The following is a 17,372-nucleotide window of genomic DNA, read 5'->3' on the forward strand; positions in this document are numbered from 1 at the left end:
ATAGCCAATCTACTCATTTTTGCCAACTGTCTCAAAAATACCTTTCTATGCTCGCTTGAAACTGACCCAAGCCAGGGGTCAACAAGAGTGGTCCAGTAAAAGCCACCACATGCTTGCTCCTCTACAAAAGCCATGGAGAACCTGCCACATCTTTTCAGAATTAGCTGTCACAAGAGGCAACCAGAGACGGTACTCGGGCAGACCGCAAGCTGTCGCCACGCCAGCCTTCAGGCTGGCGACTGGAACACGCCAGAGCCCGCCAGACCCCGCCAGACCCCGCCAGACCGGGCTAAGGGAGAACGGGACGTCGACCACAGCGTCTTGGCGGAGCGGAGGCCGAGTGTTGTCTTCGCACTCAGAGGCCGCCTGACCGTGGACCGGCGTGGGTCCTTCATCCGGGGAAATTCTCAGCCGTCATTACTTCGAGCGTTTCTTCTGCCCCCTCCCGTGCCCGGTCCGGCCACCCACCGTCCTGGCCGGGCCCCCTTGCCATTCTCCCTGCTGCAGCTGGGAGGCGGCTGTCGGCTGTCGGCGAGTCTCTCCACAGCCATTTCGGCTACTGATGATCCCAGCAAAGTTGACTGTTACCGCGGGTTTGATTTCGGACATTTTCTTTGATTCTTTGAGTTACCATGGCCGCGTACATCGCCCGTCTCTGTGTGTGTGGTCTACTCTGCCTCCAGACCCTAGCTGCCAGTCAGTTGCTTCAAATTCCCAGTCTGGTGACCCCACACCGTAGCCATGGCTGAGACTTCCTGCTCTGCCAGCTGCGCCATCTTTGAACATGCGTTAGTTATGAGAAACACCAGGTAAAGGAACTGAGGCAGAAAGGCCTTCTGTTGGGCTCAGAATTAGCTGCTCACGCCTGCTAGCGCTGTAGGAGCTGCAGGCTAACATCTCTGGCATCCTTGTTTTGTCTTCTGTTTTCCCAGATTTTTCTGAAGCAGGCCTGAGAGGTGGGTTTCTCCCGCAGAGTGGCTGCCGTGAAGGTGCCCAGCTGCTGTGGTGCCGACACTTCGGGGAAGGGAAGTGCAGAGCCTGACTAGCCTTGCTCCTGGCCTGCACTGCGCCCCAGCTGATGGGCTTCTCCTGCTCTTGGTCCAGGCAAAGGCCCCAGGGCTGGACTCGAACTGCCCCCCTCCCCTCCAAAATAAGGCTGGAAGGCATGGAGCTGGGGCCCATCTCCTGCCAAGGGGTGAGGTGCCAGTCAGCCTGCTTAAACACAACAGCATGCCGGGTGCTTTAAACCCTTACCATTCCAGCCACCTGCTGACAGCACCGGGCCCCTCACTGCTTGCCGTGGGGAGCGCGCTCCTGGGGGTACTCTCTCAGAGATTGGGCTCGATGTGAGGCTGGATTCCCCGGAAATGTCCTCTCGAGTCAGTCTCCGCAGAGCCTCGGCAGCTCCTCAGTGTGCACGGCCCCCCGTGGCTACCCTCCAGCTGGGAGCTGTGACTGTCCCCCGGCTCATCCATGCGGGGCGGAGGTAGTGGTCAGCCCTGTGACTCACTTCTTTGACAGCGCTAAGAAAATGGAGAGTCGACTTGTTCAGCTTTTTCTTGCTCTGATGATGGCAGTGGTGACTGCCTTGCCCCTCTGCTGGACTAGAAAGCCCTATGTCCTTTCCGGGACTCGGTCTGTGGAGCAACAGGATGTGAAGCGAGAACACCTGGGCAAGGCAGCCCCTGACCAGCCAAGCAATCTTCGGCAGGGCCCCAAGACGACACAGGCACCCCCAGGAAGCCCCAGGGCCAGCACCAGCTGCGCAGAGCCCTGTGCGCCTTTGCCAGGCGTCTGTCCAATTAGTCAGCAGGGAAAAGCTAAGGGTAATGCCAGAAATGGGTCTGAGAGAAATTCAAGTTTGAGAAGAAATATTTCTCAAGTAGTTTCCAAAAACAGCTATGGCAAGGCCCAACACGCTCCCGGCCCAGGAACAGTGAGGGGGTCCGAGCAGGCAGCAGGAGCCCAGACCACCCCCCAGGGGAGCGCTCAGGGTGGCGACCCTGCCTGCCTCCCTAAGCTCCGAGGTGGTGGGGCCCCCAGCAGGAAGGACACTTGCAAACCTCGCAGAACGGTCACTCTGGGCGGTCTGTGTTCTAGGGCAGGGCCACAGAGCAGCCCAGGAGCACTTGGCTCAAGTGGTCTGCGGGAGCCCAGAGCCCAACGGGGCAGCACAGTGGACACATGGTCAGCCCACAGGCTCGCAGTTCATCTGGCCTCTGCACCGAGCTGCAGAACGGGCTTCCCAGGCTTGGGCTAATGCCCCTCTCCCCTGCAGCAAGGCCAGGAGAGGCCAGCGGAACACGGGCGGGCCAGCCAGAAAGCCGAGCGCAGGCACGCCCACGCCGTCCTACCGGGTCATCCCAAGGGGTGGCGCCACGCAGTGCCCATCACAGGTGCCTCAGACACAGCAGGGTGTGTGACAGCAAGCAGCTTTAATGGGGGGCAGAGCCAGGCGAGACCAGCCTCTTCTCTCTCCTCCTCAGGACAGGGCAGCAAGGAGGCTCTCCTCACACAGCCCCAGAAAGCAGCCTCCGTCCCCGGGCCAGAGCCGTGTGGCCAGCCTTACCTGGCTTTCAAGCATCCTCCTGTCTTGAGAAACGGGGTCTCCTCAGGTCACCTGTGTGCAGCACGAGGTGTGAGGGGAGGCAGCTGGGAAGGAAGTTGCCTCTGCGCCAGCCGCTCCCGCTGCCCAAACGCGCTCCCCTCGCCTTCCTCCTTGGTTCCTCGAGAACCTGCTGGGCGGACCTGCTCCAGAGGCCCGTGCCCACTGTCCCGCCCGCTGCTTCCCAGCTCCCCGACTGGGCTCTGGGCCTTCTCCCGCTCCTCCCCACTTCTGCTTTTCCTTCTCTGCAGCCTGACTGCCGAGTTACAGAACTTGGAATATCGACTTCCGGCTGTTCTGGTGTCAGCAGAGAAGGAATGTTCGCGTTGCGTCACCGATACGCCAGGAGCACAGACGGGGCGGGCGAGACGCTCACTGAGCGCGTGACGCCAGGGAAGCCGCCTCCAGCCTCCTGGCACCTACCCCGCTGCCTCGCTCCCCGACCCTGGGCCCGCCCTGCTGGGCTGTGCGCGTACTGGACGATGAGCACAGGGCCGGCCGCTGGCACAGCGCTGCCCTGCACGCGCTTCACCTTCCGTGCTGCAAGAACCGCCCACTTGGGGGCGTCGCGCAGGGACCTAATCAGCAGAGCCACCAAGTGCGGGCTGTGGTGAGGCCATGAGCTGGTCTCAGCCCCCCCCCCCCCAGCCGGCGACCTTGCGGCAGCTGGTTTCACCCAGTCACACACAGCAGAAGGCCTGGTCTCAGCCTCTGGCCCTGCACTGTCCGACAGGCAGTTTGGTCTCCAAACCTCTCACCAACGGCGCCAGGCGCGCAGCAAGCAAAGGGCCTCAACTCACCGGACGCCGCAGACCCGCGGAAGCTCAGCCGCCACCTGCGCCAGTCTCCTCCTGCCGGCAGCCCCTGCGGATGCCAGGCCGCCAGGGAGCAGTGCCCCACTGAGGTGAGCGCGCTGCTCTGGAGGCCGCCTGACCGGGTCCTCCCCACAACTCCACAGTTCTGTCGCCCTCGGGTTCCCAAGGTCTCTGAGTGTTGCCCGCCGCGCAGCAGAACGGAATGGCGGCCGCGCCCCCTGGCAGGACGGCTGTGGGGCGCGAAGTGCAGCTTGTGAAGCCGCTGAGCAAGCCGAGCATGGCACCCAACTGGTCCTCTTTGAGGTGAGTCCCACAGACACACAAACCAGGGCCAGACGCAGGAAGCTGCGAAACAGCCAGGCCGTCAGGACACCTGGGCCGGCCGGCCAGAGAGCACCGCTTTCTTTTAAACCTGAGATCTGAGCTTCTAATCCCGCCCAACCAGCTACCAAACAAAGCTGACTGCAAACCCCGCCAGAGGGAGGCCGGCGCCCAGTGCCGTGCTGTGCACGCGCAGTCAAGGAGCACAAGGGCCTCGTGCCTTCACCCCTCAGCCGACGTCCACCTGCCACGACTGTCCTCGCCCGTCCTGGGCCCGCAGGCCGCGTCCTGCTCTCAGCAGCCTCACGTCATGGGGCCGACGAGCGAGCAAGCGGCCCCGCAGGGACCGTCCCAGCACAGACAGCAGCGTCTCACCAGAACACACAGAGGGAACGTCTAGTTCAGCAGCAGAGAAACTACCCCAGTAGCAGAGTTCAGGGAAGCGTCTCAGAGGTTCCTCGTCGCCTTGAGAGGCGAACAGGACACCATGGGGAGGACACAGTCGCCAGCCACACCCCGCTCGGAGTCCACGCCTCATTCTGCTCGTCCAGATCACGTGGCCGCAGAGGCCACTGGCCGGGGCAGGGGGCACAGGACGCTGAGCACAGGGGTCCTCACATGACACTGCAGGTTCTTGGTAACTGCTACTTTAAGTGAACAACCTATGGTGAAGCCAGTTTTAGCGCAGCTAACTGACAGAAAGAGGAAGGGCCCATGGCTTATTTCCGGTCACAGAAATAGCACCAAACTTCAAATGAAGACCTAACACCCTTCGATACTAAACAATCACCTGTGTTCACTGAGACCTTCACTTTGCCAGCCCACTTATTCTGGCTCAGGGCTAAGGCGGCCAGAGCCTCGTCTCTGGCAGCTCGGGCACAAGGTGGCCTGGCCCAGACAGGTCGCCCTCCCACGCAGGTTCTTCCACGCTCACAGGCCGGGATGGCACGGCATGCTGGGGCCCTGACGTGCCCCATGGATGGGGAGGAAACCTTGCAGACAGGAGACAGTGCCAGCCCCACAGGGCGGCGGTCAGGGCAAGTGTCCCCTCGGTGTTACAATGAGGTGATGTGGGCAGAACTGTTGAATTTAAGAACCTGCCGGACTACTCTGTCCCCTGTATGGTGCACTGCACATGCTTCAAGCTGTGACAGTCAGAGTCATCACCACTTTCCTTTCTTGTTTCTGGTCTTAAGGGGCCTCCCCTACCTCCAGACATCATTTCTGGCGGCCATAATATTCCACTGGATGGCTATCCTGTAATTTATAAAATGCTCACTACTACACATTTAAACCATCAGATCCATGTAAATAATGCTGTGGAAAAAACTAAGTGTTTAACTCACTGCTTCTATAAGAGATGTCTTATGCCTAGAAAACGGAGCATGAATGAATGGGAGAAGGAACAAGGCGGAAGTTTCCTCACACTCAGATTCAAGGAATGTTGAAAATACACCGAATGGCAACCAAATTCCTCAGAAACGAGGCCCACAATCCTGCTTCTCCCTTAACCCGGCTAGTCAAGTGGACTCTGCTTCCAACACTGAGGCAGGGAAGTGTCACTAGCCCCAGAGGACAGCCCTGGCCAAAGGTGGCAGAGATACCTGGGAGAGGTCTTCAAGCCAGTTCCTGAGCCGTCCTTCTTAGCCTGACTTCAATTTTAGGAAGTCACTCTCGCTTGGTGAGTCTTCAAGGTTTACTGCTTAGAAGGCGGAATGTTGGCCTGAGAGGAAGTAGAGGGAGGAGAAGTCTCATTCTCAGCAGGACGCACTACCACAGATTTTTTATTTCTGGCTCTTCTTTCAGCAGGTTCAGGCTCATCTCCCAGTGGTGGGGCTTCGTCTCCGGCAGGCAGGGCTTCATATCCCGCAGGGGCTTCACTCCCTTCAGGGGCGGGTCCATAGCCTGGTGGGGGCGGTCCATAGCCTGGTGGGGGGAATCCATAGCTTGGTGGTGGGGGTACAAAATCTGGTGGTGGGGGCACAAATTCTGGTGGTGGGGGTCCATATCCTGGTGGTGGGGGTCCATATCCCGGATGTGGCGGTCCATATCCGGGTGGGGCGCCGAAGACAAAAACTGGGTATGCTGAAAAGAGAAAGTTAAGTTCCATTACTCCTGGGGACAAGGAACAGTTAGAAGGAAAACGAAAACCTAATGCTGAAGCAACCAGCAACACAGAGCTCACACACACCGACACTACAACTGGACTCCGCAGCCATCACCAAGGAAAACTATCATTTTCTATCATAGGGCTCAACCGAACAGGAAACAACCCTATAGTTACAAATGTACATTTAGAGTTGTGCACATATTTTACTTAATAAGGTGTGTTTTGATTATAGAAAACGAGTATGTGCTCTGAGGAATATGCGTATTTTAAAGACAAGACAAGTCATCATTTATAACCCCATCATCAGACAAAACAAACATTATTTTGTAGGGTATCTGTTAAGACATTTTTAATATTTATTTATGCAGACAAAAACTGGGGTGCAGGCCAGAGGTGCGGGGGTGGGTGTGAGAGGATTCATGAGAGAATGGGGAGCAGAGCAGGTGGGTCTACTGGAACACACTCCAGAGGGGGGCAGCGGGGAGGCAGGAGGGGTCTGCTGCGCCCTGTGGGTCACTCCCTGGCTGAGGGTTGAACTCAGGCTGCAGAGGCTGGCGACAGCTTGGTGGTACTCAGATTTAATCCCTGCACCACCAGGGAAGCCCTTCTGGTGGTTAATATTTTTTGCATAATGATTACAACTTTATGACTTTTTATTTAACGTTGTAAACTTTTCCTTTATATTAACTTACTTCATACATTAAAAGCTGGATAATAGTTTATCATATAGATAGGTGCTACTTAATTCCTGCATTGTAAGAAAACATGTTTCTAATTTTCCATTCAAAAAACACAGAGGCACAAGGCGGGTTCTTTTATTCCCTTGACTACATCTCCAAAGTGATCTAACTAGTAATTATCTTCTCATGACTTTTTTCAAATGGATAGGTGTCATTGTGCTGTAATCCATATTCACGTTTAAACTAGAAAAAGATTCAAAAACTTTAAAGATGCTCAATGAATTAGGGAAAATGGGGAGTCAGGAAAATGATGCACGACGAACAGAACCATCCACAAAGACAGGGAAAGCCAAACCGGAAGGAAATCCTGGCCTTGAAAAGTGCAACTGAAGGACAGAGTCCGTGACAAAGCAGTTGAAGTGACATGCAGCGATGGCCCTAAAATCGATGCCCAATTAATTTTCAGCAAGAACGCCAAGCCAGCCAGTGGAAATGAATCGTTTCTGCAGCAAAGGAAGGCGGGAAAACCGTATAATCTCATGCAAAGTTTAAGCTGGACCTTAGCCTCACTCCCTGTGCAGAAATTCCTAATGAATCAATGATGTAAACGTAAGAACTACAATTATAAAACTTAGATAAAAACGTCAGGGTTCATCTTCACGACACTGGATTTGATGATGTCGAAACCATGGAGACAAAAGCAGGTTGGAGGACCCCTTAGATCTGGCGAGGGGCAAGGAGAAATGCCTCCCTGGTGGTCTCGGGTGCTAGAAATTCGAGATGGCTGATGGCTGCGACTTGTACATTAAATACCACTGAGCTGTGTAGTTTTAACCGATTATGTGGATTTCAACTCGCTAAATTATAAAACCTTAACAATACTTACTTTTAGATTTTGAATGACAGACTTTGATCACGCTTACAAACTAGGGCAGCCATTGAGCTTAGCGGCACACAAAATCTCCAGGCCCACGGGCACGCGCAGGCCGCAGCAGGCGCGAGACTGTCCCGGCAGCCGGAGCCGCCCGCTTTCCGCGTTCGCACAGGCGCCAGGGTAAGCGTGGGGGCGGACGGGCGGGGCTCAGTCTGGACGCGGGTCAGAGCCCACCACTGCCCAGCCCCCGCCCTCCGAACCTCAGCTGCTTCTCCCGCAGCAGCACCAGGGCAAGCTAGCAGTTGATCTTTCAGTTCCTGGAGGAACCCGCCGGGTGTCATTACCTACACAAGGCGCCTGCGAGGTGCACACCATGCTCCCCGGTGCAACGAGTACCGTGAGGCTTCTCAGTGGGACTCCGCGGGCAGCTGAGGAGACAAAACAGGGATCTCTTCATTCTTAAGTACTGCACTGTCAACCAAATAGTTCAGGGACTCGCCACCCCATTGCACGCGTGTCCAACGGTAAGAGAAAGCGATGCATGGCCTGGCCTTGAAAAACCTGCTCTCTGACAGCAGAGACATCGTCCATCTGCCTGTGCTTCTCCACAGCCTCCGCGGCACCCACGATTGGCATTCGGGAAAAAGCAACAGGAGGGCAATCTGCCAAATTGGAAGACGCACCCCCTGCCCCCGGTAGAAGGCAGCACCACACCGAGGAGTGCTGCCAGCCTGTCCCCCATCATGGCCCTCTCCTAAGGATACTCGCGATGGCATCAGATACCCCAGAGTAACCCCATCTCAAAACCCTTAATTATATCTGCAGTGACCCTTTTTACAAATAAGGCTCTGAGGACTCGGACATGGACACGTCTTCGGGAGCCACTGCCAAGCCCCCACGCTGACCTCTTGCTGATGGCATGTAACCCGCGGACTCCGGCCTCCAGCCTGGCCACGAAAACCAGCCAGGTGAGAGCCTGACTCCGGTTGTCTGCTGTTTATCCGAAGAGGCCATGGAAGCCATGTGTTATGACAGCAGAGACGCCGTGACCTGGGCTCTGCAGGACCATGTAGGAGAGAACCCCCTTTGCCCGCTGGCTGGGCTTACACAGCAGTAACGCCTACTGTCTTAAAAAACCACTGGTGACTTGGGTTTGTTTTAAAACTAGCATCTTAACTAATTCATTATAAATCTGAAGTTGCCTTCCTTACCCGCCACCTGCATTTTCAATATCCTACTGAGTATAGCTTCTTGTAATACTTCCTAGAAGCAGAGATCATTTCATTCACTTCTGTATCTGCTTATTTCTTGTATGATTCACCACTCTAGGACTAGCAAAGGCAGGGACACCCGTTGTTTATTGTTGTACTCCCAATCATCTCCCCGAGTGTTTGGCCCAACGGTTATTTGTTAAGAACATGAACCAGTCAACTCTGCAGAGGAGAGGCGGGCACCCTAGGTCAGCCTGGCCCAGGGTCAGAAGGCCTCCAGTGCTGGGGCCCAGAAGAACTCAGTAAGAGGGTAAAGAGGACTCCCGAAAGTTGCCTGACCCTGTGTCCTTAACCCTAAAAATAAGACAGCCCCCCCACTCACTACTGTGGGCCCAAAAAGTAAGAGTGAAATCAAAGTCGCGTTCAAATGTCCTGAGCGCCCCAGAATGACTTCCGAGTGCCTGAGCCGAGTCTTCCCACAGCTGTACGCCCTGTGGCACCAAGACTGTTGGGTCCCAGCCGGGATGAGCCTCCCTAACCACCCCCCAGAGCTTAAGCACAAGATCATAACAGGGAGAAAAACATCCTGTTTTGTCTGCGCCACCTGTGTGAGTTGATCAACCTGTGAGCGGCTGGTCAATATCTGCCTGATCGCAGTGAGGCATGTGAGGGAGACTTCCTCTGGCCCCCAGGCCAACACCCTGGTACTAAGGGTAGAAAAGGGAGTCTGGAGGGAAAAATAGACATTTTGCTGCAACCACCTGTGTGAGCTGCTTCTTCAACCCCGACGTTCCCCGCTCAGACTCTTATCCCTGCCGTGCGGGCGCGGCAAAGATACCCAGTTATTCAATGCTGGCTTCCCAGTGCTGGGTGCTGCTTATGAAATCCTCGCCTTCCTACCTTTGCAGTGCATCAGTAAAGGTAACACAAAAATGTCTTACTCATCCGGCCTCCTGCACCAGGGCTGTTAAGCCACCTTTCTTCCCCAGCATTTCACTAGACTCCTCTTGCCAAAACTGCCACCAAATTCAAGTTCCACTGGTAATGCACACAATTCAGTTTTCATTTTGCCGAACATCTCTGCAACAGCTGACACAGATGAATGCCCAATAATGCTTAAAACTTTCTCCTCCCTTGACTTCTGGATAATAAGCTACCTACCTTTCAACAGCCCCACTCAATCTTCACTGCAAGCTCACTCTCCCTGGCCAGTCCGTGCCGGTCGAGGACTGCTGTCTCTCATTCCTGAGTAAGCCCGTCGCTCACATGTTCCAGAGAAGCTCTGGCAAACGGTTTCCAAGTCAGTATCCAGACAGTTCCTCTCTGAAGCGCAGCTGCCGCCCCCCCCCAGCCTTCCGCGTACCTCGCACCGGGCCTGTGCCAGGGCAAGAGGACGTGGCATCACTGACCCAGTGTTTATATCAAGATGTGTGGTCTGAACACAAGCAAGAGGACACACAAACCAAAACTCAGGAACATACTACGAAATAAGCCTGTATTCTTGTAAATGTGAATGTCATGAAAAATAAAAAAGGCTGAGTTCAGACTGAGGGAGACCAAAGAAACAGAGCAACTAAATTCAGTGTAATATGGGATTAGGCCCTGAATTACCAAAAAACAAACAAACAAAAACACCAGCTAGAATTTGGGACCACAATTTGAATTTGAGCTACATATGAAATAATAGCGTTTTCAAAATTAGATTTTTTGAACTTGGTAAGGATACGGAGGTTAGGTAACGAGACGGCTTAGGCATTACGCTCACGTATTTAGGAGTAACGGAGATGATGTTTGCGACTTGCTCCCAACAGTTCAGTAAAAACAGAAGTGAAAGAGGAATAAGCTAAAACAAACGTGGGAGTGTTGACCACGGCAACCTGGGATGAGGGTCCATGGCGGTCACTGTGAGCGGTCACTGTGATATTCTTGCAACTTGTTAGAGGTGTGACTTTTGGGGGGGAAAGGTAGGTGTCGGGTTCAAATACCATCTCCATCACACTGACTAGCTGTGCAGCTCAGGCAATGACAAAGCCATCGCTGGCTTACGTTTCCCGAGCTATAAACTGAAGGAAATGAGGGCCCCGCCTCACAAGGTTTTAGTGAGGATAAAATCAGCAGCCCCGGAGCGCCCGGGACACGCCAGAGCGGTGACAAGCAGCGTGCTGGCGAGTCCTGGCGCGTCTAAAATGGAATCCACTTCCTTTCCAACTTAGCCTTGTGGCCCGGACCGCGGCTTCCAGCATCATGGTCCAGCCAGTTTTCTAGGCCAGAAACGTCATTCTTCGAGTCCCCCAGAATTCTGGCCATCCCATTACCACAGCAGAGTGCACAGCTACGACAATGTGCTTGTCTCTGTCTCCACCAGACTGAGCTGTCTCAGCTAAACTGGAGTGCAGGGCAGGAGGCAAGGAGCCTCCCGGAGAGAGAGCAGGTGGCAAGAAGGCTCCGAGAGAAGAGGTGGCCCCAGGAAGGCTGGCCGCACCGGAACACAAAAGGTGGCGAGACAGAGGGGCGTGAGGTGAGGCCGCCACGGACAGAAGGGACCACAGAGTGTCTTCAAAACACACCCGTGAGGCGGGTGCTGCGGGCCCGGTGGGACCTCCTCTCCCCTCAAAGACACGAAGGCAAAGCAGAGAAGACGGGGCACGCCAGAGCAAGAAGACAGAGGACAGCTGGGCCTTGCCGCCCTGAAAAGCCAGTAACATGCGAGCCCAGCATTTGAGTGGACAAAGACAGCAGGCCTGCAGGGAGGGACTGAGGTGCCTTTGATTCCCGGCTCGGCTCCGGAGGCACCCGACGGGGGAGGTGCAGGAAGCAAACCGGCCACAGCCAGCTGCCTGGCCCGACTAAGGGACTCTCCTGGGGCACCAGCCCCGCGCCTGCACCCCCAACGTGCCTTACACAGTGTCAGTACTGCTCACCAGCAGAGGCAGCTTTCATCAGCAACTGGCTGAACTCGATGGCGCCTCCTTTTCTGAAGGACAGTTTGAAAGTCGCCTGTCCTTCCCAGCCACCTGTGGGGAGAGACAGCACACACACACTGCAAGGCTGGCAGCGCTGGCCGCCTCGGACGCCGAGCGAAGCGCTGCCCGCGAGGCAGGCAGTTTTCATTTCAATGCCAACGTGACCCAAGTCTGAATGGAGGCCTCTAGAGGCTTCTGAGGAACCAGAAACACCTCTGCGGGAGAACACTTACCATCCGGAGCTGCGTGGATGGTTCCTTGAATGTAGTTGGGGGAGAAGACGGGCTGTTCGACGGAGCAGTTACTCAACAGGTCAAACGGCATCATGAAAGAGACCATGGGGTCGCTGGCTGCGTGGGAATTGATGAAGATCACCTGAGAGGGAGAGGAACTTTGGAAAAGGGGCGCAGCTGTCCGTGGACGCGATCCGCCAAGAGCCACCCCAAGGTCAACGGCTCCGGCGTCCCGGCCTGGCCAGAGACGGCGCCCTTCTGTTCCATCCGCCCTTCTGTTCTATCGCACTGCAGCAAGGAACGTCTCAGTGCAAACGTTTTGCAACACTTTGAAAGTCTATGTCTAGGTATCTGTGTTTAAGGAAAACAAATGCCGAGTTAATCAGATCAAAGTAGAAGCAGAAGTTACCCGGTATGAAGTGAGAAACAACATCCCCCTCTTTGTACCCTTAAAGAGCTGGGATCCGTCCGGCCGCTGCAGGAAGGAGAGCTCCACGTCCTCGCAGTGCTTCAAGACGCTGGGGAGAGAGGGCACAGGCGCGACTCAGCAGCTCCATCCGGGGCCCTCAGCCCCGCTCCCAGCCTGCAGCCAGCACTCACTACCGCAGCTGCCCGCAGCCTGCTGCCCGGCTGAAGCACAGGCGCCCCACGGCGCAGTAACGAAAGGCAGGTAAGTCACAACCTCTCCCCGCTGGGGCATGCCGAAGAAAGGACAAGTCAGACTGGAGAAAATACCCGAAAATCCTGTCCCTGATAAAGCTCAATACCCAGAGTCCACAGACCCTTACTCGCAAATGGCTCACGGAAGAGTCCGTTTAGAAGCAAGGGCCTCCCGGCCGCGGCTGGCTCAGCACTGCGAGCTGCCTGGTCCCTGCTGCCGGCTTCCTCGCCAGGGAGTGGCCCGGGGCCCCGCAGGCCTCTCCTGTCTCCCCTGCTCCCCTCCCGGTGTGCTGTGGTCCATGTGCCTGCTGCTCCCCAATGACCTCTCACCCGCACCCCTCCTCCCCGTTACACCCAGGCCTTGCGTGCAGATAAAACCTTTAAGGAAAAGAGACCAGGTCAGGCGAGGCCGCCCGCGTCGAGCCGACACACGGGGAAATGAGGTGAATCGAGGCCAAACAGGAAAACCTGAGCAGGCACCCAACGCCAGGGGGTGGGCAGCATTCCCGGCGAAGGATGGGGGCAGCAGCCCGGGGCCTGTCTGAACCGACCGTCCCACAGGCGCATCCCAGGCTCGGCCTGGCGGCTCCTGCTCTGCGCCGGCGTCTCCCAGAGGCAGGGCGGCCATTTCCCTCGTCAGGGCCACGGGGCCTTCAGGGGGCCAAGAGCGGTGCGGCCGCCCGCAGCTCGGAGTCTTTCCAGAGTGGTCCGCACACAGCTCTTCTGCCTCCGCAGAGCCCAGGGCCTTGGTCCGGGGACGGTCTCAGCCCGGCCAGAAGGCCCCAGCCCGGCCGGCCGCCCTCGAGCAGCCGCTCCCGCCGCCCGGCTGCCCGGACGCGAACCCTCATCGCGCCTGCGCATGCGCCACAACCCTCGCGCATGCGCCCCTAGGCGGGGGTGGGGGCGGAGCCAGCGTGACTCTCCGGAAAAGGCGGGAAGGTTCCCGATTCGCTAAGTGTCTGGGAGCCGCCCGCTCCACCCCCCTCATAGTTCGCTCCCCCGACGACGCCCTGCTTCTCCTCAGTCACCTCTCGCCGTAAGGGATGACGACCCCGCGGCGGTTCTCTGTGTGGCTCTGATTCACCGCCATCTTGCTCGGGCCCTGCTGCCGCCCCGCAGATGGGAAGGGGCGGGGCCTGCGCCCAGCCGTGGGCGGGGCTCTGAAGAGGCTGGAGGACATTATGGCGCAGGGGGGCGGGAGGCGGCGCTCGCGAGCCACGCGGGGTGCAGACCCACCCGCGATGGCAATGGCAGAGGCGGGGCCGGGGGTCTCTCCGCCGGCTGTGGAGGGTGAATGAGGGGTGCCGCTGGCTCCACCCACCCTTCTCTGGGCACGTGCATGACTGCCCCTCCGCTCCGGCTCTGGGCGGGATTCCAGCCTGTCCGCAGTCAACGTGGGCAGCAGGGTCTGGAAGCTGCCACCTCTTGAGGATGGCCTCTATTCCTCCCCTCTCCTAAGGGGACCAGAACTTTCTTTTCTTTCAAAGATTTATTTTTATTTGTGCATAAAGAACTGGGGTACAGGCCAGAGGTGCAGGCTGGTGTGGTGGTGATGAGAGGAGTCACCAGAGACAGAGTGGGGAGCAACACAGGCGTATTCACTGAAATCCACTGCTGAGGGGAGCAACGGGGAGACAGAAGAGATCTGCTGCACCATGTGGGTCACCCCCTGGCCAGGGATGGACTAGTGTTGCAGTGGCTGCGGCTGGCTTCATTGTAGTGCTGCACTTTAACCAGTGGGCCATCAGGGTGGGCTCAGGGGCCCAGAACTTTCTTCCAAAGGAGACCTCCTGGGCTGAGATTGAGTTTCTGGTGAGGCCACATCAGGAAAGGGGGCAAGAGCTGGGCCAGGCCATCAGGGGACATTTCATCCCTGCACAAGTCTCTGGTGCCAGCTCTAAGTTGAGTCTGTCAACGCTTATGCCTGCCCTGCCACCTCCAAAGGTGTGCGGCAGCCACGTCAGCACGAGCTCGATCCTCAGCCAGGGAGGTGACCCACGTGCCACAGCAGACCTCTCCTGTCTCAACCGCTGCTCCCCTCAGCAGTGTACTTCGTCCATCAGCCTGTTCTGCTCCCCACTGTCTCTGGTGAACCCTCTCACCACCCCTACACCTCTGACCTGTACCCCAGTTCTGTCTGCATAGATAAATAAATCTTAAAAATTTAGTGTTCACTATAAAACAAGACAGCTCTCTAGACAAGATGGCCTATAGGCTGAGCTTTCCTACCTTCTCGGAAAAGGAGGGGAAAGCTAGAAATCGGATGAAAGGTTTTCAACAAAAGCCTCGGGCAAAGCCAGCACCAGTCAACATGGGTGTGAAGTGCCATCACTCTTGGGTATAAAACCCAGGGATGACAACGGTGTCCAGCCCCGCACCAACTGAAGATGAGCTGACCTCACCAAGTGTCTTCCAGTTCATTCCTGTGGTTCCTCCTTCCCAAGGGGTCCTTGTCTTGCCCCCACACGTCGAGGCGATGAGTGGCTGATTTGAGCAAGGGTGGAATAAGACACAGACCCGTTGTTCAAACAGCAATGTTTAGTTGTACAACACAAAGTCTAGCAACATTTACACAACCAGTTTGTCTGTTGGCTTGTTTTCAGTGGGAAACTTAACCAGAACGTCTCCAGAAGGTTGGCTGGGACTGGTCACATTTAGGAAATGGGTCGTCCTTGCATCCCCTAGGCTTGGGCCTTACTCCACTAGGACTTGGTGTTCGATGAGTGGCCCACAGTCACCAGCCTCAGCAAGTTGTGTCCAGGTGGAGATGGGGAACAGAGGTTGAGGGGGATTCCCTAAGACACAGTGTGGGGGCAGTGAGTGGCAGCGACATTCGCAAACATTCATGCATCTGTTGGGGGCTTCACCTCCACTGGGTATTTCCCACTAGCCTCCAGTGGCCGAGTGTGGCCAGGCTAACTCACTACTCACATTGACGGGGTAGAGGTGGGAACAGGAGTCCTCAGGGTGGGTGGGAAGAGATCCCTCTTATTGCTAAGTAGACAGAAGGGTGCTTTTTTCTTTCTCGAGTCACATCTCATGCGTTTCTGGAGTTTCGTGTGTGTTTAGTTCTTTTTTTTGAGTGATTAGGAAGTCAACTCCAGAAACCTCTATGGGAAAACTACTCTTCCTCAAGGGCTGTGTTATATGGGAGGATGTGAAACCTCTCTCAGGGCCGGCCACATGTGATTTTTGAAGAAGCGCCCCTAGCCCTCACTCCCTCCCACCTGTAACGGCCCACCCTGATAAGCAGTGAAGGAGCCACGGTTGTCCCACGTTGGGGTGCACACAGCTGCTCAACACATCTGACAGGCAGAAAAGCAGCTTTCTTGCCCCTCTAAGGAAGCCAAGAGTAGCTCATGCAGATGGATGATCGGGAGCAAGGCCGCCCTCGCGGGTGGCGACGAGTAGCTGGGATGGGCTGGGAAGAAGCTCGTGACGAGTTCTTCCACCCTACAGATGGGCCGGGGCCGGCAGACAGACGCTGGAGGGCAGTGCTGGCAAGAGCTCCGTTCCATGGGGTGGGGGTGGGTTGGACAGATGGGGGGGCAGCTGGCCCAGAGGGGCAGCTGGGCCCTCCCACCTGCGGGGGGCTGGGCGGGACAAGGACCGCAGAGAGCCTGGCCCTGCGGCGATAGCAGCCGAGAGGGTGGAGGGAGAAGCCGCTTGAAATGGCCTTCATTCAGCAGCGGGGCAGGGGGTGGCCGGCACAGGTGGAAGGACAGTGCCCAGGAGGCCTTCTCCCTGCAGGGGTTGAGAACGGTTGAGGGTGTGGACGCTGGCAGCTGGCAGCAGACGTAGAAAATAGCTTCTCCAGGGGGCTCGGATGAGGGTTTAGGGGCGCCTGCCATGTTCTCCCACCCAGCCCCTCCAATGCCCGCCCCCGCCCCAGAGCTTCCCCGCTAGGCCTGGGCCTGCACTGCCCTGTCCCCACGCACTGCTGGCCAGAGGAGCCAGGCGCGGACCCTCCTCTGTTGAAATGTGACACCCGGGGTTCTGACCCTGCTGCCGTCTGCCCTGGCAGGTGCGCCCCCAAATCCCTTTGCGGATAAGGAAGATGCGGGCTGGACTGGTACGGGGTCTCCGGGAAAGACTGAGACCGCAGGTTCTGGGGTCCTGGCCATGTGGCCACCCACTTTCTGCTGGTCACCGAACCTGGCCTGAAGTCTGTGTTTCCTAGCACCTGAGTGATTACTAGAAATGCTGGGATTTGTGGAGGCGGGGCCAGGGCTGGCCTGGAGAGAAGGGGACGGGAGAGGTGGTGCCATTTCCCTTGCCTGAGGCTAAATTGTTTCCCACCTTAGGGATCACTGAGAAACAGCCAGCAGGGGACACAGAGTGCTGAGAAGTGCAGGGCGAGAGGACAGCAAGGAAAGGCTAAGTGCACGTAACTACACAGAGTGGGCACGGAGATGCCGGGGTGCGGTCAGCTTGGGCGGAGGGGGCGGGGGCGGGACCAGGTGGGGAGAGGAGGTGTGGTTTTAAAGTTTGTGAAGCCAAAGCAAGGCGAAAGACAAATAGCGTGTGTCGTTCCAGATACTTTTTTCGACTCAGTACTTCTATAACTTAATGCCGGAAAGATGGCCGGCACACGGCTGCCCACACGCCCGGCCACGGGGCTGGCGGCTCAGTCCGCGCTGCGGGCCTCAGTCTGGACTGTCCCGTGCCTTCAACTGGGGCTTTATTCTGAAGGCTGAGGGAGCAGACTGTATGTCCTGACCACGGAAAGGAAGCTCAAGTCACACAGGAAGTGAGAAGCCAGGAGGCTGGGGGAGGGGGCAGTGCAGAGCCCGTGTGGACAGCAGAGGGTGAATCCAGAGCCACTGAGTATGGACAGTAATGGGGGGGTGCGGAGCCAGGTGAATATAGACAGCTGTGGGGGGACAGTGTGGAGACAGTG

The 17,372-nt window shown here is 56.8% G+C and overlaps 2 protein-coding genes across 2 annotated transcripts in view; both read right to left on the reverse strand.

The window, feature by feature from the left end:
* Nucleotides 1–2,936: 2,936 nt before the first annotated feature.
* Nucleotides 2,937–13,562, reverse strand: WBP2NL (WBP2 N-terminal like). The gene is made up of 8 exons (XM_004676423.1): nucleotides 13,501–13,562; nucleotides 12,222–12,330; nucleotides 11,813–11,954; nucleotides 11,538–11,630; nucleotides 7,750–7,833; nucleotides 5,705–5,826; nucleotides 5,516–5,646; nucleotides 2,937–3,183 (listed from the first exon to the last, which is right to left on the reverse strand). The coding sequence occupies exons 1-8, from the start codon at nucleotides 13,560–13,562 to the stop codon at nucleotides 2,937–2,939; spliced, it is 990 nt and encodes a 329-aa protein (XP_004676480.1).
* A 1,436-nt stretch (nucleotides 13,563–14,998) lies between these two features.
* Nucleotides 14,999–17,372, reverse strand: part of LOC101628058 — a 24,543-nt gene continuing 22,169 nt past the window's right edge. The window contains exon 11 of the mRNA XM_012735110.1: nucleotides 14,999–16,216. Coding sequence (XP_012590564.1) covers nucleotides 16,151–16,216 — 66 coding nt within the window. The 3' untranslated portion in view covers nucleotides 14,999–16,150. The remainder of the gene's footprint in view (nucleotides 16,217–17,372) is intronic.

The sequence above is a fragment of the Condylura cristata genome, unplaced genomic scaffold, assembly GCF_000260355.1.
Source record: "Condylura cristata isolate star-nosed mole 26May11 unplaced genomic scaffold, ConCri1.0 scaffold00004, whole genome shotgun sequence".
Classification (NCBI taxonomy): Eukaryota; Metazoa; Chordata; class Mammalia; order Eulipotyphla; family Talpidae; genus Condylura; species Condylura cristata.